This window comes from Anser cygnoides, chromosome 5 (genome assembly GCF_040182565.1).
Source record: "Anser cygnoides isolate HZ-2024a breed goose chromosome 5, Taihu_goose_T2T_genome, whole genome shotgun sequence".
NCBI lineage: Eukaryota > Metazoa > Chordata > Aves > Anseriformes > Anatidae > Anser > Anser cygnoides.
In genome coordinates, this window is record NC_089877.1 from 34196689 (window position 1) to 34221078 (window position 24390).

General features: G+C 39.2%; 1 protein-coding gene across 9 annotated transcripts in view; it reads right to left on the minus strand.

The window, feature by feature from the left end:
* PHF21A (PHD finger protein 21A) overlaps positions 1-24390 on the minus strand; it is a 138545-nt gene that overhangs the window by 70729 nt on the left and 43426 nt on the right. For 7 of the 9 annotated variants that reach the window (XM_066997838.1, XM_013192844.3, XM_013192884.3 and 4 more), the window contains exon 5: positions 24102-24188. In XM_066997838.1, coding sequence (XP_066853939.1) covers positions 24102-24188 — 87 coding nt within the window. The remainder of the gene's footprint in view (positions 1-24101; positions 24189-24390) is intronic. The other 2 variants (XM_013192880.3, XM_013192893.3) reach the window with 1 other exon arrangement.

Genomic DNA, 24390 nt, shown 5'->3' on the forward strand with positions numbered 1-24390 from the left:
CACTGGAGGATATCAAAATCTGTAGTTTTCTAGATTATTGAAACCCCACTTGAAGAAGCTCAAAACTTTTAAAACAGGAGTAGGAAAATTTGTCAGTGCGAAGATTGCCATGAGTAGAGTTGACTCTATTTTCTTCTCTTCTGCACTTCCTTTCAGAGCATAAAAGTATGTTCCAGATTCACATGTGAAATTACTAAACACTGAGACCTTGTCCAGAATAGGCATTTATATTTGTAGGCTCCTCTACACAGCCAATTCTCCCACCAACACACATCTAGATGGTGTCCAGACACTGAACTGTCAATATAGCATTATACTAAACCAAGTATGTTAAAGCAGAATTTGTCCTTGCTCATGTATGAGCAACCAAAGTAGGTTATAACTCTTACAACCTTATCCCTATTGCTTACGAGGCAATTTAACACTTCAGAGCACCACACAAACTTTAGCAAATTAATCTGGATAGCCTTTTGTAAGTTATTCTACAGAAGTAAATTCTACAAAGTAGAAACTCTACGTTCTGCAACTCTAGGCGTTGGAACAATTTTTGTGCTTTCATTTCATGCATTGGGGACTAGAATCTTCATTTACGTGACTTCCAGCGTAATTACTTCTGAATGAATTAGTTGAAGTGAATAAGAAAACAGCAGAACAAGGTGAATGATGTCCATATCACAATGCTCCACTTTTTTCCCATTTGCAGCCTTTTTCACATAGGTTTATACAGAAACCCTGTTCGTTAATGCTGAAAAAAAATGAGAATTTCCTAAGAGTCATAATAATCTCTGCAGCTACACATTTTAACTCATGGATACCTATCTCATCTTGTTTTATTACTGCTGGGAAATACAGTGACAACTGTAATTTTTAATGGTGTGTACTTCAGAGAGAATGAGTTCCAATGTAGATGGCCCTCCGTGCTGACAATACCACCAGTCCTTTCCTTCCTGCCCTTTCAAGTACTTGGTAAGCTGTGTTACAGCCACTGATTCATATGACGCTGCAAAAGATGTGGTCCCTCAGATAAACCAGTCCCAAACCCCCTAGAGCTTTATGTGCTAACACTGTTATGTGGAATCCCTAAACCAGTCTCTTCTCTCCCCAAATGCTCACTGACAGAAGAGAACAAGGCCAGACCCATAGCAGCTCTCCACCTGGCTGTCAGAGAGTGGAGAAATATAAAGCAGAAGGCCTTGTGTAGTCCTGTTCCAGATCAAAGTCTCTGCTTGGTTAAAAAGGAGCCGTCCCAGCTCCCAGACCACACTCTGTTTTCAAGCTTTTTCCAAACAGCTGGTGCACAGCTGAAATTCTGAAAACAAGTTCTCTCCTTTCTGTGTGGGGGCTGTCAAGGTATCTAAGGTTCAGCTGATTACATCTGCAGACAAACATTGCCACATAATTCCCCAGTTTTGATGTAGCATTACACGCACACAATGAAACCTGCCAAAAGAGCCATATTTAAAGAAAATGACCCACTTTCAAAAATCAGCAGTTTTTGTTCCAGGTGAAATATGAATATTTATATCTAAAAATGATGACGCCAGAAGCAAACATTCCAACCAGGAGTACTGATGTGAACAAGTCACTTAGGCACCCTGAAGAACAGTTCTCTATTAATTTCACCAGCCCTCAAACTACAACATGTAGATGGGGTGGCTACATGTGAGGAAAACAATGAAAAATTCATCTCTTCTAGAACCTTAAAACATATGTTTAATGATTTATATCAGACCATTTAATAATTTAATTTGAAGCAAATCAAGGGAACTGGGTAAATCTGGGTTTGTGGTTAACAACTTTAAAGCTGTATCCATCTTTGTCACAGGCTAACAAAGCTTTCTCGTTGGGCACTACAGGTAAGGTCAGCATAAACTTACCATAACGACACTGAAATTCAGTTCCAGCCTGAGATCAGTTGGTTAAAGACAGCTTGATGATGACAACTCTTAATACCACTGTGCTTGTAGAAAATCAGCTGAAAAATATTGTATCCTATCTAAATCTGTACAGAAAAAAAAAAATCCTGTATCAAGTCATTCTACCCAGATTATTTTAAATTCAAAAGAAAGCAAAACTGTTTGCTAGTCTTTGATCAGCCTTCTTTGAACTGATCATCCTGCTGCAAGGCGCTCCAACTGAACTCAAAACCCCCGGTTTAATAATAAGGCAAGTTGGTTTGAGAAGTATGTATTGTCAAAATGCTACTTCCTACAAAGTTTACATTTACAATTAGCTTAGAATTTATTTAACTGCTTTTGTGGGGAGAGGAGCAGGGGTCCTGCAGAAGCTCTCTTTCGTCCCTTTCTTAAATATCCTAGTTAAGAGATGCCACTCCACAGCACTTGCACAAACATCCCTGCCTAATGAAAAAGCTTTTATTGCCTTGAACATGTTTTCCCTTGGAAAGCTGAAAAGACCAGAATATATCTGAAAGTTTTTTCGACATAAAGGAAAGATTTAAAATAACCCAATCGTAGAAAGAAATCTTTTTGAAAAATCAGAAGATGTTCTGGGGTAATGTTCCTACATAGCTAAAGTCTATATGGACAGCAGGGTGCTTCTGTATCCATGCCAATGCGTGTAACATGAGATCACTTATATTTAACACTAGCGTAGCTCTTTGCATCATCTCGATAGTTTGTAAACAAAAATGGATGCATCTCAGTGACTTAGTCATTTTATGAAATACTCTGAACCATGTTTAATTGATCAACAATCTGGCACAGAGAAGCAAAAGGCTTTTGTAAGTATATCCAGTGAACGGCAGGAAAGCAGGAATTAGAATTCAGAGCAGTTTCTAACTTCCAGACTATGACTTTTTTTACCTACTCACTGAACAGAACATGCTGCAACGGTGTTCTGTGAAGGGAGAATCTGGTGAAATAGTGTAGAGGAAAATACAGACAGTAAACATCTTTTGTTTTCCTGTTTTGATATGTTTCACAATAAAGATGATCAAAACTGTAATTCTCTCTTCCCCCCTTGCTCTCAGTAGCACCCTCTCAGTTTTTTCCTTCTCCCAAGCAACTGAGAATCACCCCGTGAGCAGCTGGGGTGCTTTGCAGTGAACAGCAGCGATCGGTGTATTGTAAGTGCAAGTGAATTTTAAAGCAGCCTTTTGAGAACTCCGGTTAAACAGAAAGGCTGCTACTTCCCTTTGTACATTGATCATTTCAACAGCTCTAGAAATCAAACTTTCACACGTGAGAAGCCCAGATGTGGAGGCTGTCCACGTTGCAGAGCACCCACGTGCCTTCTGCACAGCCACTGACTGGTGCCCTGATATGCCCTCTGCCACAGCGTCGGGGGAAATACTGCCTGGCTCTTCATACTGAAACCCTTTTGACTCCTTTTCAGTCAACTGTGCAAAATGGGGAAGAATTTGCAGATGGGATAAAGAAGCATGTAAGTTACAAGAAAACACTAGAGATCTCATGTTGCTTATCTTGCATCTAGACTACGAACAGGCATCCTGCCAGTTAGATGAAATACACATTTGTATCTGGATCTGCAGCAAGCAACCTAGTCAAGAATTGAATCACGTCACATAAGATGTATATGCATGGAGTGTTATAGGACTCAGACTACACTTTTAAGCTCAAGGGCCAACCCGCCTCTAGGTCACCGGCCCCGTTACAGCAGGACAGTCCCTCTAGACAAAGCACACACGCTTGCCCAGCACAAAGGACCATGTAGTGCCACCATCAACAGAGCAGAGGCCAGAGGGGGGGGCTTTTGGTGACACCTCCAGCTTTCACTTCTACAGCACCACATCCATGGAGATGAGATAAGGTACCTGCCATACTATCACTGGGGTGAGGCAGGCTGACTGGCATCCAGATTCAGGCCAACGTGCAAGCAGGGATGCTGTACCACTAGATGCCAGTTACTCTCTTCTCATAGGTAACAAAAGACATTCAGCTGTTGTGCTGGATGCATGAAGTGGTACGCCTTTACTAGTTTACAACTTGCCTACCCTCCTTGGCACATGAAGGAAACTACCAAAAAAAAGATTAGAAAACTCTGGCAGTGCAGGGACTAGGGTTATTCAGAAGTGGGCTGATTACAAGGGTGAGTGTAAAAGGATACTGGCCGTGCTTGATGCAGACTTTAGCTGCGGCAGCAAAGGTGAGCTCCAAGCCACACCAACTACAGTGAAAGGGGGGTGCATGAATTTGTAGAGTTTGTGTAGAAATTTGAGTGCAACACACGAGAATAAGCCAGGTTAATTCTGCAATAAAAATATTCACCAAAGAAATGATTTTATTTCTCTTTCATTAGACTTTACAAGCAGTTTTGCTATTATGAAGTTTTACTGATTCCCCAAAGTTTGCTTCTCGTCTTGCTTTGGGACTGCACCCATCTGTGGTTGAAGAGCACAAGAAAATCCTTTAGCAGTTCTGTGTAGAAGGCTATGCAGTTAATCAAAGATTTTCAAGCACTTCAAAGTCTGAAGAACGTTAAGTTAGTGATGCTCATCCTCTATTGTGCTTTGCTCTTAAAAAGAGGAAGTCCACCTTTAAAAACTAACTAGTTGTTACAGCACAATGGTGAGCCGTGCCTTTCTGTAGTTACGTGCTGTAATTGAAATCCTCACTTTGTGCAAGCTGTGGCCGGCATTCAGCACGACAGATTATGAAGCCCCACGCTATCCCCTCAGCTTTCTCTGTGCTTCTTGGAGGCTTTCTCTCTCTCTGCATATGCCTGCATGGGAGTGCACGTTCTTCAGTCAATTCACACACATCACTGAACAGCAAGAGCACACGTCTAGGTCCACAGCAGGAGGGGGGGTGTTAATTAACTGTATAAGGGACAGAGCCAGCGCTACAGCTATCTTTTCCACACATACAGAGAATAAACAGAGCTAACATTCAAGAGAAAATACAGTAGGATTTTAACTCCTCACTCACAGAAAGACATTAATTAAAAAAATACAAGTTTAGCAGCAGCTCTGGACTAGACTTGTCTAAGAACTCATCTCAAGCACTGCCACTGGCATGCTCAATTTAAGACTTCTTCACACTGGAATAAGACCTTGCAGATGGACAAATGAAAACATTTGTCCCTTGTTGTAGTGCCTGCTCACATCTACTGCAGTTAATAACGGTTGGGTGCACAAGAGGAAAGCACTGGTCACCTACTAGCACAGTAAGAGTTGGAAGACAACACGGTAACAAAAACTGTTTGCATACAGCACTGCTCTTCTGGCTGTTAATGCTAGTGGAGCCGCAGCAATGTTAACACACAAGAGTTTCACACAAAACAACAGTGTGGCATTTTAGGAAGATATTTTGAAAACAATGGATGGAGCTTTCCAGCCCAGGAAAATAAATTGTCAAGTATATGAGCGAACATATTAAGACTGATGGCACCTGCATTGGGTTGAGACAGGGATACTAAGTAATACAAATGGGAATACAAGCATTACACTTTTATTCAAATGATGCAAGTCCAGGCCATCAATCCCTTTTGGGAGATTGGCATCACTCTGTATTCGTGAAGTACATATGTGCTTTGAGCAGGAGGTTGGACTGGATGACCCCTGGAGGTCCCTTTGTACCTTAAGTTTTCCATTCACCATACTCCATCAAAACACCAATTACGGTATCAGCCCTGAACGCACATTACTAAAATAAAACTTGCATTGTATGCTCGAGTTTACCCCATGCCTGAACTTCTCGATCTTTTTCACTTTCCTGTGTCATAACAATCTTACTTCTCATCATTGAGGCATAACTCGCTTCTGAGAAGCATCCTGTAGGAGTTGGTTCAGTTCCAGAGCCCCAGACTGCCTGCCCTATTAACAGTGGGCTTTAGGGGGAAATAATCTAATGAAAGTAAGCTAGGGTCAAAGGATGTTTCCTACTTCCTCCTTGTGAAAGAGCCTACCTCTGCCTGCTCTCACGAGTGTCGCAGTTTCGGTCTCTACACTCTGAGGATCTGTAGACAGGAGGAGACACTTTTCTTGGGGTTCCTTTTTTCATGCCGTTGGTTGTGGTAGCTTGGTGGGGGAGGGAGAGGTTTTTGTTTGCTTTTAAGCTCTGTTGTGTTAGTCTTTGTCATTTACAATTCCTTTCTGGCTGACCTGGCTGCTAGTTTGTCTAGAAAGAACCTGACTGCATCAGCACACCAGTGAAAAATTACTGAGCACCACGTTAGTTTCACAGATGTCTTTCCCCTCAGACAGCCTTACCCATCACCCTGCCACCATACAAAGCAATTGTGATGGGGGCTTGGGGGGCGTGCAGAGAAGCAGAAAAATCAGAGGCTGCCCTGCTTCAGAAACGTAGGGCATGCAAAATACCTCTTACAAGTGCCTGCCCCCATTGGCAATATGCTTATATATTTAAAAAATGCAAATATGTATATGCTCATATATATATATATTATTTTTTTAACCTACACCTGTGACCATCTACATCTGAATTTATTTATTTTTGCTTTAGGGTGCTTTGAGTTCCTTTAGCTTTTTTTTTTTTATATCAGTATTAAATATAACATTTATCATAACTACTGTGTACCGATCCACAATATAGATATACTAGAGCATTAGATTGAAGGCATCCTCTACAATTCCTGATTATGAAAATAACCATGTGCCTTACTGCTAGTTTTCTTTAAAAACTGAGCTACAGTTTGAAATGAGTGCAAAGAAGTCATCTTCCTTAATAGCTCAATCCTGTATACATTTAGTCTTAAAAAAAAAAAAAAAAAAACACCCACCTCTTTTTGAAGGAATATAAATTTACTATTTTTTTATTTGTTGAATCAACTTCACAGAACTTGGGAGAAACACTTTTCTATTCCAATTCATGCCTTAGAAAAACAAAAGAAAAAAAATCCCAACACTTTTTAACCAAGCTTCAAGTGCAGGACAAAATTTTCTCTGTAGCTATGTCTGTGCAAGACCACTGCAAACAAAAGCAGGTGTGGAAATGTTCTATTTTTTCCAATTTAGGGAGTTCCTCTTCTTTTTTTAATAATTGGGCAGTAGGGATAAAGATTCCCAGAGGGGATTCATTGTGGTCTGATTTTCTATTATCCATGAATAATTTTATTCAAAACTAAAGATTAATGTGTAAAAAAAAGGGCAGCTTTCAAAGCCACCTGGTTATTTTCTACTTGACCCTAGTCTACATGATCTGCACCCAAACACTCAGAACTTGCAACAGAAGTTCTCAGACAACATTTAAAAGTTCTGACTTGGATCAGCTCAATTTGAGGTTTGCTAAACAAAAAATTTTAAGGTCTTAGAATTCAGGTTGCTCTCTGCTATCAGACTGCAAAAGTTTTTCAGCTCTGTTCTTCGTGTGCACAACCTAAGTTGTATGAATTTGGTTCTTCAAAGAACACTCCCGAGAACCATTTTAGACTATTTCTTTGTGTGTTTCACCTTCATACTTCTTGCATTAGGTTATGCCGAAAATAGCATCAACGGTGACAAAATTCAAAGCTCTTACAGAAATTTTCCATGTGCAACTGTAACAAGCTCTGTTCTCTATACTTAAATCCCAGTCATTTGGGACTCGTGTTACATTTGGTGTGTCTACTTCACACACTGGGCTACTGCATGGACTGGCTGTTCCCAAGGGAAAAGCAAGACAGAGTCTTCCGTCCTTTCCGCCAGTCAGCATCTGCAGGTACATTTACCAAAACTGCACCCCTGAAAGAGGACACTACCAAACCACAGATGGTTCAAAGCTGCGGTTACACAGCTGTTTAGTGCAGAATAAATTCAGGCAGCTGTCAAATGAAAGCTGTTTCACCCTTCCTGTGTTTCAGCCCTTCCTTTCCACCACTTCCCTTATGCCAGAAGCAGCGTTCATTCAACTGCACGCACACAAAGTGGATCGTGCCCAAAAACTAGCACATCTGAGAGTTAGTCTTCGGTCAGATAACTTGTTGAGTCCTCCCACAGCACAGCAACAGGAACATTAATTCTGGCACAAGAGAGGGGCAGGAACAAACAGATCAGAGGTCAGGTCATTGCTTTTAGCAGCAGTCTTAATTTGATGCCTAATCACAGCGACCACATAATCACAAACTATGAAAACACAAGGTAAAGGACCCTAAGCCAGTTTTGCCTCTAAAACATGGTGAATTTCTTGCCTTGGAAACACAGAAAAGGTTCCAGAGAAAGACAAAAATAAAGAAGAGCAACCTGACCTCCCTCACTCCTGAGCAGTGCCTCAGTAGCTCCAGATAATGATGCTATGAAGTGTTATCATCAGCCCAACCACAGGATGTTCCTACCTAGATATCTCTTCAGCAGCCTGCTTACGGTCTTTTAAGGACCATTAGGAAAAGACAAAGAAAACAGCAGTTTTTAAAAAGCAGGTTTGGGGGTTATTTATAGTATGAGATGAGCATTCGTTTAAAAAAAAGCAGGTACTTCTCTAGTCTGGGTTATCACAGGCCTGTTGAAAAAATAAAAGCACCAAAGCTTCTTACAGAAATATTTATCTTTTATAATGGGCAAAATAGTCAACATGAGATTAACTCATTCTAGAAAATATATGCCATGGAACAATTTATTAAATGATTTATTGAAAGAAATTCAGCCCTACAAAATAAGAGTTCAAAACAACCTGTATTTTTTAAGCCAGCCAAAGTAACAGAACGCACAGGGGAATAAAGATACTTCCTTATCACCATGACTCTTGCTGTCTGTTTTTCCCCGCTTGTCTAATATAGAACTTAACTTGTCCCATTATCAAAGCAGCATCAATGCAAACATTAAATTACTTAAGGCCTAATAACAAGCAATTTTATTTCTTAATACAATACGTTAGAGATCTATCGTCTTCGTTGTTTTCCAAGCACAGACGTGAGAAGTTGCACATTTGAAGGCCAGGCCTGCATTGTGGACGTTACTTGACTGAAAACCACCAGTTCCACCAGGACGGGCCCAAGCTGAGCCAGCATTTCAGAGGGTACACCCCACTCCTCCCTCTGCAGTTTCTCCTCTTTGCTGACCCTCCAGCAATGACGTGTGTCTGCAAGAAGGGCTTCACCTTCAGGGAAGGGGAGTAGTCCAAGCAGGGATGAGGTGTAGGTAACACGCATGGCGCAGCTCGGTGGCTTTCCTTAAAGGCAGGTGTGAACGAAGTAATGGATGCTGGGAAACACTGAGCAAATCCAGCTGAGATGAGCAGCCAGGACTGCGACTGTCTTGAAGAGGTTAAAGTACTTCTGGGTGCAACAGCTCTTCCAATCTGAATTCACATACCAAAGGCAAATTTCTCTCTTGGCATCAACAAACACCTGATGTCCTGACTTGTTCAATACGGGAGAGTAAGCTGCAGTCAGAGGTATGAGCGCTGCCTTCCCCCCATCCAGCAAGGCAAAGTCTATCCAAGAAGGGGCCAAACTCTTATTAAGTCTTCAAACAACAGCACACATATCCCATATCCAAACCTCCTGGTAAGAGAAAATACCCCAGTACCACAACATCAATCTTGGTTTATGCTTCCCCCTCAGAACTGGCTACAGATAGAGCTTTTCCCCTGGGGCTTCCTCAGTTACTTCTGGTTCAAAGACACACTCCACTCCCTGGTCTGGTCAAAGTTAATTGCGTTCATCTTTCAGCCTGACATGGCAGTAATTATCCTGAGTCTTACTGAAGAGTTTTATCAAGTTAGTGCAAGATTTTTACAGCACCTAGCATTTCCGCCTGGCCTTAGAATTTGCCACTGCTATTAGACACTCTTAGAGGAAAATTCAACTTTAATATTTTGGAAATTAGTTATATAAATTTCTATAATAGTCAGAGAAGGTGGGAAAAGGGCTCTTTTTTCACAGATGGACTGACTACCCCACCGAGTCCAAGAGAGCACAGATATCATTCTTTCCTGTGGGTTGTAGGAACAGCTTTAAAAAAAATAATAAAGAAACAACAAATATATTCCCCATCCCTTGCACATCTCAGATTGGGGTCAAATTCCAGTCCACAACGCATTTCTCCTCTCATGCAGAAATTTTTGAGAGATTATGTCATCAATTAGTCAAACCTTGTCTTTTCAAAGAACAGACTTCAGCTCAGGAGGTCTCCAAATATTTAATAGGGTGTGAGATGTGTAACAAAACACAGAGAAGCCCTGAGTACCAGAAGTGGTAGAAATGAACTTTTTGTCTCAGCATTTTCTAGTCTTAATCAGCACATTGCATGAGCAGATCATTAATATTTTAAAGTCAAATAAAGGATGTAATGAAATTTTGGAGACATCTGACCCACTATAATATTTTTGAAAGCTAAGGCTCAAAACGACTGTATGTGTGTCAGTTAAGTGGGTCTCCTGCTAGCTAAGGAGAGGTCAGAAGGGAAGCTAACTATTTGTTAAGTGCTATAATTCATTTTCTGTTTAAAAACATGTTCCTGAAAAGAGAAATTGCATACACATTTAAAGCTAGCCGAACAGCCAACTTTTAAAGATACACACAAACTATGAAGGTGAAGGAGAAGATCCTATCATCTGCAAGGCTTCAAAAACCATAGAGTGGTTTTGGGTTGGAAAAGACCTTAAAGATCATATAGATTCTCCACCACCACCACCCCGCCATGAGCAGGGCCACCTTCACCCAGACCAGGTTGCCCAAAGCCCCATCCAACCTGGCCTTGAGCACCTCCAGGGATGGGGTCTCCACAGCTTCTCTGGGCAACCTGTGCCAGTGCCTCACCACCCTCTGAGTAAAGAATTTCTTCCAAATATCTCATCTAAATCTACCTTATTTTAGTTTAAAGCCATTACTCCTAGCTCTATCCCTACACTCCCTGTCAAAGAGTCCCTCCCCAGCTTTCCCGTAGGCCCCCTTTAGGCACTGTAAGGCCACTAGACCATCTTCCCAGAGCCTTCTCTTCTCCTGGCTGAACAACCCCAACTCCCTCAGCCTGTCTTCACAAAAGAGGTGCTCCAGCTCTCTGATCTCCTTCCTCCAAGCTCACTCGAACAGGTCCACGTCCTCCTTATGCTGGGGCCCCAGAGCTGAATGCAGCACTCTAAGTGGGGTTCCAGGAGAGCACAGTAGATGGGGAGAATCACCTCCTTCGACCTGCTGGCCATGTTTCTTTTGATGCAGCCCAGGATATGGCTGGCTTTTCAGGGCACAATGAGAGCTCCTGTTGGGGGTGTTGGCTGATGAGAAACTTAAATCCTTCTCCTTAGGGCTGCTCCTGATCCATTCTCTGCCCAGCCTGTATTTGTGCTTGGGACTGCCTCAACTTATGTGCAGGACCCTGCACTTGGCCTTGTAGAACTTCATCAGGTTCACAGTGGCCCGCCTCTCAAGGTCCCTCTGGATGGCATCCCTTACCTCCAGTGTGTCGACCACACCACACAGCTTGGTGTCATTGGCAAACTTGCTGTGGGTGGACTCAATGCCCCCTGCCCATGTCACCGAAGATGTGAAATAGCACTGGTCCCAATACCAACCCTTGAGGAGCACCACTCATCACTGGTCTCCAACCGGACATTAAGCCGCTGACCACAACTCTTTGAATGAGACCATCCAGCCAATTCCTTATCCACCAAGCAGTCCATTCATCAAACCCATGTCTCTCCAATTTAGAGACAAGAAGTTGTGCAGGACACAGCGTGAAAGGTTTTGTACAAATCCAAGTAGATGACATCAGCTCTTCTTCCTTTATCCACCAATGCTGTAACCCAATCTTAAGAGGCAACCAAAATTTGTCAGGCATGACTTGCCCTTTGTGAACCTGTGCTAGTTGTCCCCAGACATCTCTGTCTTCCACATGTCTTAGCATAGTTTCCAGCAGGATCTGCTCCATGGTTTTGCCAGACACCAAGGTGAGAATCACTGGCCTGTAGTTGCCCAGGTCTTCCTTTTTTCTCTTTTTAAAAAATGGGGGTTATGTTCCCCCTTTTCCGGTCAGCCGAAACTTCACCAGACTGCCACAACTTCTCAAATACGATGGACAGTGGTTTAGCAACTCCATCTGCCAGTCCCTTCAGGACCCTCAGATATATCTCATCAGGTCCCATGGACTTGTGCACCTTCAGGTTCCTATGATGGTCTGAAACCTGATCTCCTACAGCAGGTGGTTCTTCATTCTCCCAGTCCCTGCCTTTACCTTCCTTGACTTTGACAGTGTGGCTAGAGAACGCGCTTGCTGGTGAAGACTGAGACAAAAGTCAGTCGATGGATTTCATTCAAGCAACTTTTGAATAACTTGGAACCCACAAAACCATTCTGAGAAGAAATACATCAAGTTTAATTCCACGTACCTGAGTAGGATTGATGTAACAGCTATTAGGAAATTACGGAGTAAGAAGCCTTTACATCACTTAATACAAAAGAAAGAAGCGAGAGCAAGACTATTTACCCTTTACCTTCTAAAAGGGCTACGTTACTTAACTTCCACTGTACGTTAGTGCCCATGCTTGGAGATCATGTCTGATTATCTTAGCAGAGCTACGAGTCTAATAAATATTAACTCTTGTTCTGAAGGGATTACAGTTTTGAAATGGCATTTATACTCAAAAGTAGAAACCAGAATAAAAACAGTGCAATATTTCAAGTTTTAAACTCTTTTTGAACATATGGACAGTAACTGTTTCTTACCATTCAAATACAAAAACCCATGTATTATACAAGGAGTTAAACCTAGCACTGCCACACTACAGTCCATGTGATGTTAGCACAGAAAAATAAGCAGATACAATCTATTAGTGTCCCACATAGTGCCACATCCCAGCTGCTACTGTCCATGCTCTTCTCAGAGAAATTAAGTTTTAGGGATACTGAAGCTGACATTTATATCACCACAATGTATCTTCCTAATGCAAAAGATAAAAGCAGCACATTTGGATTTATTACCAAAAAAACTCCAAAAACACAACATCTATAAGCTGTGGTTTTGCCTGGTTTATCTAGGAAAAAATGCATTTTAAAGCAACAGTACATTAAACCCAGCTAGTATAGCTGTTTCTAAAACTATTTGGCTATTTATTTCCTCTCTTTTATGTACTCTAGTTTTATGACTGACATTACGTCTAGCAATTTTTGGTGACATCAGAAAAATTGCTAGCAGATCTGTCCAGCTCACAAGCCAGGTTGTCTGACACCCTCCTGCTTGTCTGCAGTGGGTGCATCGTCTTGACATCTTGCAGTACTGATACCTTTGCGTTCCAGGTGTCGATTTCAATGGGTTCATGAAGAGTTTTTCTCTACAGTTCTCAATATAAGTGGATTTAAAGGCTTTCCAATTACAAAACTAGGGAGAATACTGGAAGACCTGGCTAACAATTAAAGTGGCTTCATATTTTAAGTTAATTGGACTCTAGCCATAGGATTCCTTGGATTTTAAGATCAGAATTGACACTCACTGAGGGGCCTGACCCAATGCTCCTGTTAACAGGAGATGCCTGTAGCTCTAAACTCCAGGTGCAGAGAATATTAAAGTAGCTGAAGTGATAGACAAATTCATAACAGCTCCTAAAGACACTTCATATCATGACTAAACACCCTCTCAAAAAGACCTTTCCATTAATGGATGAAAATTCAATTTGTAGTATCTGTATTTTTCATCAAACAGTATTTTTTTGGCTCAAAAATTAAGACCTTTGCAGAAACTTCATTCTTGACTGTTGAAATTATGTCAGACAAAAGCTACGCAACTACTGAAATACATTTAAAAGTAATTTGGGAGAAATTATCAAGTCTCTCACCAGTTTTCCATAAAGAAAACCATTATAAACTCCAAATCTGTTTTGTAATAGTTATGTCTAAGTGAATATTTAAAGGAAATTAACATACACTACATTACAGTTAAAGACAAAAATCTTTCAAATCATTTTTGTCTGTATCTATAAATATAAATTAGTCTCATTTGCTTCTGAAAAAGCAGCCTAATATCTGATTAAAATGAATCTTCTCCACTATGTATGATTTTGTGCACCTACATCCTTTATACAATAACTCTTGAAGTTCCTAAGTCTGTTAAAAGTAGACCTACAACCCATGACAAATTTGGACAGGTATGCAAACAACAAGACGGAAGTTCAAAAGGAGGAAATCGTTTTCAGTTCTCTAAAGAATAGTATAAGTTGTGTGGGCATTTAAAAATAAAATGGGAACATGCTGTAACCACTTGTATGATACCCAGCTTCCCTGCAGAGGGTCATTTTCTCCCAAAGGTGTTAAAGCACCAGCCCTGGTTTGGTAGCAGAAGAAATCTTAATGTTTAGACAGAGCAAGATTTCACTTTTCATCCATTTCAAGTGGACAATTTCCATGTACTAGAGCATCCCAACAAGTCATTTCTGAAGAGTCTTGCCGTATGGAAGAAACATCTATCAAACCTGCCTTCAAAAGCAGGATTCCTGCACATTACAGAAGACAGTATATTAAGAAAGAAGTTCTTTGTATGGCAGGCAGAACTGAATCTCAGTCAGGAAACCATTCTCATCTAAAAAAAAAAAAATAAAGAAACCAAAAAGCTTCTTCTGGTCTCAAGTTTCAGAAAACGTAGTACCTGTAAGCCACACAACTTTAATTGCCCAGCAGATAGATGTTAGGAGCTTAGCATTCTGAGCTTCTGTAAAACTGCTTCCCCCACTGACTTACTCTGAGAATGGGACTGTTTCTGTTTCTTAAGATATATGACAAAATTTACAACGACTTAGAGAATTCACAAATACAGTTTTGTGCAAGCCAATCACAAAGGCATTTGTCGCTAGCCCCAAGGTGTACATGGAGCTTTTGAGGTTAGAAAGTTGCTGACACAATGATCAGGCACTTCCACACTGCCTAGGGCTGGACGCAACTCTAAAGGACAAATCATTGCTCTGAAAAGCTGCCATGCTAGAATGAACTGAAGCAAATTATAAAGAGAGTGCATGGATATGGAGCAAAAACTACACAGGCCCAAAGACTGCCAAGTATTCATATTTTCAGAAGTCTAAAATAGAAGGACAGCCACTCATTCTGCAGGATATTAAGCAACTCTAAAACATATTTCTTAGAAATTCACATCACATATACATAGGAAAAATAAGGTAAATACGTTCAGCCTTCTATAAACAGTACAATGCACTTCTTCTCTTAGCAAACACCATCACCAAGGTTTCACTTATCAGTTAAGGAGAAAGCTGGCTCATTCCTCCTTGCTACATATGGCAGCCCCGATCTAACTCTTTTAAATACCAGTGTCCATTTACTATGACTCACTGCCAACATTTTGCCAATGACATCTTGAGAAAGAAGAAAAAGAAATCACAACTACTTAACTGTTTCTACCTCACCTTACCTAGCCTTGAAGAGAATTTACCACACAAAGAGGAAGTGCTCACGACAACTCAGGTGCTTTCTCATGTCCGTAAGAAGACGACATTTAGAATTTCTCACTATTAAAAGAATACAGAATAAGAATTCCTTTTCATAAAATAGATCAAATAAATGTTATAGAGAAAACACTTTCTCTACCTCCCGACACAACTTAACTATAATAATTCAAACTTAACTCCACCAAAATTTCCATCGGAGTTCTACACTTGTCACTGCCTAATACTTACCAATTTTGTTTCCAAAGGTAGCAAAGGTCGAGAAAGACAACACGCCTTGCACACCAACACCAGCTTTTACTGACTTAGTAGGAAGGAGGAAAAAAAAGTCTCAAAGAATAACGGACCTAATTAAAACAGAAATAAAAAACACGCCAAGAAAACCTACACGATACCTGGCCTCAAGCACCTGCCTCCTGTAACAGTGAAGCTCCCAGCCAGGTGCCTCTGCTGGCTAGTTACTGCAACACACCAGCAGGGAAAGGTTGCTCTAAACAGATCACACGCTTTCTGGAGTTTCTAGAAGTCAAACAAAGTATCTTAAAAATCAACCCAGAAATAATAACGAAAAAAATGACTTTATGCAACACTGCAAATATTAGAATTCACCTTGACTTGACCCACCTTCAAAGAAAATAAAATATCTTTATTATTTTATGGACAGAAAATACATACTGGTTGATGATTTCACTGAATGCTGATGTTTCCTGAGAATGAAGACTGCATTCTGTTCCTACAACAGTGTCAGTATAGGAAAGAAAGCACACAGATTTACTGAAACACTAAAAACATTCTTATCCTTCTATCCTTAAGTCCATTAATTCTCTCTTTAAACCCTTTGAGGCCCAATCTTACTGCAGCCTCCATGATAAAATAAGAAACGTATACTGACTACACCACTAAGGGCAGATAACATTCATTCGAATTGAAAACCAAACCCTAAAAATAAACTTTTACAAAAACTTTACATGCACTTGGCCCTCTCGCTCCTCCTTCATATACACCTTTGTCTCCAAATCACTTCCAGAAAGGCGCAACTCCTCTTTATCTATCCAGTGTCCATCAACAAACCTCCAGCACACCTATAAAATGCCACTGCGATTAAAAGAAACCAGTTCCAAACACCGTGCAACAAATCACATTCATTTCAGTCCTTTTCACAAATAAGCACGGGGAATTGAACTGAATGCTTCAACAATGCAGGTTGTAATGCATAACTGATATGTTGGAAAATACTGCCTAAGGCTAACTGTCCTTGTCAGTTTTGTCCTTGGCGTAGTAGCATTAAGTTTTTTTGCTAATAAAAGTATTTCAGTCTATAGCTGTACTATACTCATTGTGCAAGAAAAAAAAAAAAAACAGTTTCAGGAAGTGGCTTCTTTTCAAATCAACTAACTTTGCTGAGAAAAAACAGCAAAGGAAAGTTTTTGCATCATTTCTAAGCATGAGACATATTGTCTTTCTCTCTTCCAAAATTCACCCCAGTTCACAAAAGAGATTGGGACCAAACAGTTGAAATAGGAGCTAAAGATCCATAAGGCTTTTGAAAAGCAGATCCCTGGATTTGATTCTCCTTATAACACTGATACACTTAGCATAAGTCAAAATATTGTTCCTTTGGCCATGAGGTCATTCTGCTAAGGTAAGGAGAACAGAGCACAGCAAGTGAAATCCACAGGTCCTAACAGCTGGCCTAGCAAGTTATGCTGCCTATTTAAAAGTAAATCCAATTATTTTCACAGATCAACACACTCAAGTGATTTATTGCACTCTTCAGTGATGGAAGGCATTAGTATGGGAATTAAGGAAATGCAGTTTTATTTCCAGCTTTGTGGCTGACCCACATATTAATACTTTTCCCGTCTTTCATTTTTCTCCCATTGTTTCCTAAACAAGATTGATGTTTAAACATTTACAGTGCAATATAAAATGTGAGTGTTGCTCATCTGGACACACTCAAGTACCTTCATTTGCACTAGCTTCTGTGCAAACAGCAAAGCTGCCCCTGTAGGGTAGGTCACCTCTCTACACAGGCTTGCGCAATAGACACAAGGCATGACTTCAACTATTATCAAACATTCCCATAACAACAAAAAAATATCGTGAGCCAAAGGTTCCCACAAAAGGGATGTACCCTAGCACAGCGAGATTTTGATTTCATTTGGGGAAAAAAAAAAAAAAATCTAATACAGCAATATTATCTTCCAATTTCCATTTCTAAATTGTGCTTTTAGTTTAACAGAACTGGTTAATCTGTTCTCTTATAAAAATTCATTCGTGAATTTAATCCCTTTTACCGGCTCCCACATAAGACACCTTAAAGGGTGCTCAATAAAACATCCTAAGTCCCCGTCATCACAATCTGATGTTTCTCCCACCTTTCCTCCAAGTATGAAAGGGAATAGTGGTAGGCTTTGAAATAACTACTGACGTGTGAGGTTACCCAGCAAGTCAAAACATGCAGGAGCAACTAATAACCAACTCTTGACATCAATAGGGGATTTTCAAGGAAATACTGTAGTTTAACTGCCCATTTTCTACCTACAAGGTTGCTTTTCAAACAGAGCAGGCTATTTTGGAGATATAAGCCAAGGCACATGAAGATTAAAGATGCATCCAGCTAGGCTCCATTCAAAAAGTTCTCCAGCTGCCTCCAAATCTGGCTTAAATACTGTATGAATTCAAAAATCAAAAGTTGAGCCAGACAGTCATTGCTAAAAGAGGGCTAGAAGGAGGAAGATGCGGATGTCTCTTTTTATTTTTAATGGCATAAAGAAATAGTCATTTGTGTTTCCCAAATTAAGTTACTCCAGTGCTTATGTATATTAGATATGCAAAAATGAACTTCACAAACCAACAGTAAGAAATCTAGATGGAGTTATTTTAAGAGGAGAATGGGAAATCCAAGTTTAGATGCAAGTATGGGTTTAATCAAGATTTAGCATTACAAAAGGTTTGAGAAAACTTAGCAATATTTCAGTCATCACATGCAAATGACTAACATCAATTTTGCAAAAAGTTTGGGGCAAAAGATGCAGCAGGGAGAGCACTTTGCCTATCTAAAATCATCTGTACAACATTCAAAACTTGTTTCAGCCAGTACATCTTGAGAATATGGAAGATGACGACTTAATGAGAAGTCATTATATTCACATTTTCACACAATATTTGGATGCAAATTAAATAAACGTCAACGATTAAAATAGTAAGCTCACACAGATCTCTCAAACATTCACCTTCTGAACAGGTGCTGTTCACACTGATCAGAGGGTTCAAAACATTCTTATGATTCACAGAGGCAGTCAACCGGACGTAAGGAGGAGTTACTTTTTGATAGGGAAAACTGAGCGACTACATCAAATTATCGAAGAAACAACCTACAAATTGTCAATTCTGGGAGGGGACAAGGCTAAATGTATCACTACATTTCATTATTAAAACTGAACTCTGGGAAGGCACAAAATTGTTTTTCATATATTTTAAGACTGCTTTATAAGCAGTTGGCATAGACGGATGCTATAGTTACATGGAAATTAGCATATCTATCATTTGTGCCATTTACTTAAAAAAGATAGGTGCTCAGTAATAGGTATAGCTCCAGATAAACAACTGGAACTGAAAATAAGCCTCACCTGCTTCAAGTTATTAGTTATTACACATTCAGATGGCATATTTGCACACCGCCTCCATTACTGACAGAATAACTGGCATTTTAATGTGCCCTTGATGGAGCTTAGGGAAAGGAAGGATTAGAAACTCCAGGCACAACTGACGGAAGTGAGTGACTTCATTATTTATTTCCGTATTTTGAATACTAAAATTCTCATGGACTTCAATGGCTATACCTAAAATACACAGGCATATCTTGCCTACCTTTTAATGAACAATACAAATGCATTTTTAAGTGCTCTTCCGTCCCTGTTCAGTGTACCTGCTTCTCTCCTGCTCTCCATCCCTCTTGCACAAACTCACATTCCTCTCACCAAGGCACAGCATTTCATGCTTACAGAATATGACAGAACATGTTTTGGGTACAACTTGCTGATAATGTGTTCAAAAAGGCTCCATGAAAATTCACCTTTACTATAGATGACAAGCATGCAAGAAGAGCAGACTCACAGGAGGCATTTATGCATATTGCCAATCTTTTTATTACTCAGTCATGCTACCTGGAATAAATATAGCAACATTAATCCCATTCCTGACAATTTTTGAAGACTTGACAAGTTTCCTCAACCAGTTTAAACCTTAAACGTTTACACTTATTCAACCATTAAAAAAACATGGTTAAATTACACCACCATTCTTAAAATCCCCTCCAAAACCTTTGCTTGTTATTTAGTGGCAAGGTTAAAAGGAATCTTACCCTAAACATACAGGATTTGAAATAATCTTAACTACCCCAATTTGCTGTGAGCTTTAAATACAACCAAAAGTCAGTAGATTTGCCTATTCACAATGTTGAATTTATAACAAGATAATCTTGCTTTTCCAATGTGTGTTCTACCTGGTGATGTTCTACAGTTTCAACTAGTCTCTGCAGTAAAGTATGTTACCCCCTCCCCTCCAAAAAATAAACAAACAAATATCCTTACACTGACAACTATTTTTTAGTACTTTTTCATGTAAGAGTACACAGCTCTTTAAAATCAAAGGAACAAAAGGTATCCACTTTATTCTTTCCACGTCAGAGCAAATGTGTTCGAATACAAGTCTTGCTTTCACAAGACTGTTTTCTTGAAGATTAAATGAATTTCATTGCAACTTAACTACAACAACAGACATTTCCAATTTATTTTCAAATACAGAGAAAACAATGTGTTATTTCTTTAGTAATATAGTAAAAGGGTGATGGTGATAGGCATAAGATCAAAAGATCCTATTCCTGTAAGCTTTCTTCCACATTTAAGACAGAATGTTTCTACAACTTTTCCAAGAAATTGTGATAAGCACAGATGTAGAAATTGCTCCATATTTGACATGACATTGCTAAAAAGCATGTTTGCTGCCCACTTCTTCCTTTATATTTTTTCAGTCGAATGAACATGACCTCTTCCTTGTCACTGGAATAAAGTACTGTTATGATACATACCAAGTGATGATACATCTGAAAGAGCATATTATCATTTTTAATTAACTATGCAAGGAGAGAAGCAGGAAAAAGGTGTTACTTAAAGATGAACAAGGAATGTAACCTTATATTAGCCCTACTCTACTGCAATTTTTCACTAGTGTCACTGATAATAATCCAACCTCAAATCAAAAAAAAAAAAAAAAGAGTACATGTTGCTAAACATCCTCATGGAAAGATTCAAGAACAAATTCTTTGTTTTTACTGTAAAGAATATATTTAACCCAAATAAAAACTGAATGGATACATGCAATCATAGGTAAACTTCTAGAAAACAATGCCAGGAGAAGACACTATTCAAGAATACATGGAATGGAAGAGCGCTGAAGACGGTATTACTTTCTTATAAACATGCAAAAACAACATTGTTTTAAAAAAGCATAATAAAAAACAAATCTACACAGCAACATAATTCATATTTAAAACCCAAGTTTATATTTCACAATTAAAATCATAATTAAAACTTTTGCAAAAAAGTTACTCCTGAATTTTTTTTTTATTAAAATAGACAACTAGGGGTAGGTTGGGAGGGCAGAGATTGGGGTGGAATCTGATTATCAGTTTTAAAAGAAACGCAATCAGAATTTCCAAACTGTAACTCTGACATTTATAGCTGAGGAACAAGACTGTTAAACTGAATTCACCTTTCTGCCCCAAGAATGGAAAAGTGAGGTAAACCCAGTTTAGAGCTCTGTAATAACAACAAAGAGACCAGCAGAGGAAAATAATTGTCTGAAGGATTCACGTGTACTGCTCTCTAAATGCAAATTATGTTCAAGCAAGTTTTCCTCTTTCTGAAGTTTCCTCCATATGATAACACAATCAGCATACCCTGCTCCATCATCTTTCAGGTGAAACGAATCAAAGCATTTATTTTCACCACTTTCAAGTTTTCAAAACCCCGATGAGTATATGACATACCTCGTGCTGTAACAGTTTAACCCTGCATCAGCTAACAAATTTCTTTAGGTTTAAGCCTACACACAGCATTAGCCTATTTGCTTTCTCTTTGTACTTTGCCAGATCTCTTCAATTTCACAAACTTCTGAACAGAGCTGTCATTATTAATTCTCAGCAAGAAACCCAAGCCACTATGAATCATTGCAGTGACTGGCACCAAGTGTCGGCACTACTCTCACAATGCTGCAGAAATGGAGAGAAATCCTAAAGCAACTAAAAGCTTTTAGCTAAGCTACCACTGAGTCGGTTCTTGCACTGTAAGTCTTCATGAAACTTTATTAAATGAGAGAGCAAAGAAAAAGGGTACATTAGGCTCATATAACATTTCAGAAGCCAGAAATATTTCAGCATTCTGCTTTTGTAACATCAGGGTCTCAGCTCCACTCCACAGTCTCAGAGAAGGGATATCACACAGGCTGGAGCTTTAATATTTCACACTTCATTAAAAGCTGATAAAATAGTGACAATAATGCCTCCCATAACTGTCCACAGTGCAAGTGTTAGGCCCTCTGAGTTTATTCATTGGACATTAAACATCAAGACTACTTACTTAGCTCTAAACAAGATTACAGAAAACAGACGTCGTACTTTCCTTCTTCCTTGAGAAACACACTAGACAGTACCAAGAATTTATTTACTACACAGAATTACACGTCCCCACCCTGTGTGAAAATTAAATTGTTGGGTAATATTCTCCCCATAAAACAACTGATAATAATTATTTTTCCCAAAATAAGAAGTAAAAGCGAGAACAGAAGAAGGCTTTGTTATAGTCTCTCTAAAGCTGCTTAACTCTGCATTGCCAAGCCACAGCTGTCTATACAACAGATTCCTACAATTAAGAGCGAGTAAGCATTTCTCTGCATTGGAAAGTTTTTGTTCTATTTTTTTTCCCTCCCTCCTTCGTTCTCCTTCTAGAACTCATTTACCACAATCATTGCATTTTAGCACCCATACTACTTTAACAACACTATCTTCTGGGACACTGGCAGCTCTGTGGTCTAATGGTAAATTAATGAAATCAAGTATTTAAACTTCAACGGTGAGAGAAGGTCACTGTCCTATTGATAGCCAAAACTATAAAAATACAAAGACTGAAACCAAACCGTGACTTCATATTTACTGTATTCTCTGTGTGGTGGAAGTAAAATCAGAAACTTATTTTTAAATCTGTTGGAAACATAGCCCATGTTAATCCTCATGAACAAGTGTGCTTCAGCACTCTGACCTGTAACTTTCAGCTGTGTACGAGGAAGATATAGCTGTGGTTTTTTTTTAAGAAATGGATAATTTAAAGCAGTGTATACACTAACATGCGTTTCATAACGTAACTTAAAAGTTATGAATCAGTTTAAAAGTTACAACAAGATATTTTCTTATCTTCCACTCACTATCGCGCTGCCTACCCCTGCTGATCATGTGAACTGGTAGTCAATATAATTTGCTTTGTGGCATCAAGGCAAGCTAATTTTGAAATTATCATGGGCCTCCAGAGCTTACCAGAGAATTCTGAAGCTGCTTGCTGTGAGACACAGCCACATGCAGAGGCTCATGCTGGTTTTAGAGAATAAATCATCTTCAAGAGAGACATGCCATCACAACAGCAAAACCTCAGTTTTTGCTGAATTAGTATTCTCATTAAAAAATCATTTTCTTTATTATCCTTACATGTTCTTTCCTAGACTCATTGTTCCACTACTAAAACATACTATAATTTTTAGTAAACAAAATTTCTAGATAAATGTTAATCACTGTCTACTCCTTTTCTTAGGAAAGGCAGTTGTTCCAGTCTGGGAAAAGGTAATTCTCAGAGCAGATACAGATAATGAGTGATGAATGGAGGTATCTAGATATGACACTGATGTGTAACTCTATCCTTACCTATGCACACATTTCGAAATGTTCCCCATCTTCAAAAGGTGTAAGCTCCTCACCCTAGCAACCAACCTAATTTGGTTCAGTTATTGACCCAACAGCAACACAATCAGGGACTTTAAGTTTTTCAGGGTTTCTGTCTACAAAGTTTTGTTTTGTTAAAAAACACAAATGAGAACAAGTTTTCAGATGTTTTCAGATGTCTCTGTTATTTTCCTTCTAGTTACCCGCAAGATGCATCATCCAGTTCCACAGTGTTTCTATAAAGCATTCATTTATAATTATTACTAATACTTAAGACCTATTGAAGAGAATTCCTACAAAATAGCAAATGTAAGACAATTGAAATGCAAGTTATCGTGGTAAAAACAAGGAACAAGTCCCCAATTCATCTCTTAGGTACCTAAGCTAACATGTATTTAGTTGGGCTTGACACAAAGAAAAATTCCACCATCCTCATTTAGAATTGCAACAGTCTGAACCAATGAAAACAGAATCTAAAGATTTGCCTAAAGCAGGATGTCCTGGTTTAGAATAAATTTCAAAATAACAATAAAGGAAGTGACAAAATTATTTCATTTTCCCAGCTCCCTTAATACAAACCATTAGTTTCGATGCTAGGTAATTTGTTGTTATAGCTTCCACTGATTACAGTAGTTGCTTGTTTGATAGACTTGCAATAATTCATCCTATCTTTTGTTGAGAGAAATCAAATATAAATCCCAAATGCCTGTTTGCCCATACTTATTTTTGCACTTTAAAAAAAATAGCAGCACTCTTGGAAGCTGGGAGAATATACATCTTTAGAAAAGGGTGTTAAAAATACATCTCCCTACCTGTTTCTCACTCAGAGCTGTGATTTTGGCTTGAAGTTCGTGAAGCTGTTTCTTCAAATCAGCATTCTGATTAGAAAGAAAAAATATCTGTGAGAAAGATATTCCATTTGTTAACATAGAGTAGTAGCAGGAAGGTTTTTTTTTTTTTTCATATTATACTACAGATAACAGCACCTCTGGATGTACAGCCAATAAAATTCAAGAGGCTCAACAAAGCCTTACTTAAGTCACTGAGTGCAAAAACCATCAGAGGACCTTTCTAGCACTCAAAGAGAGACAACTCAGTTTG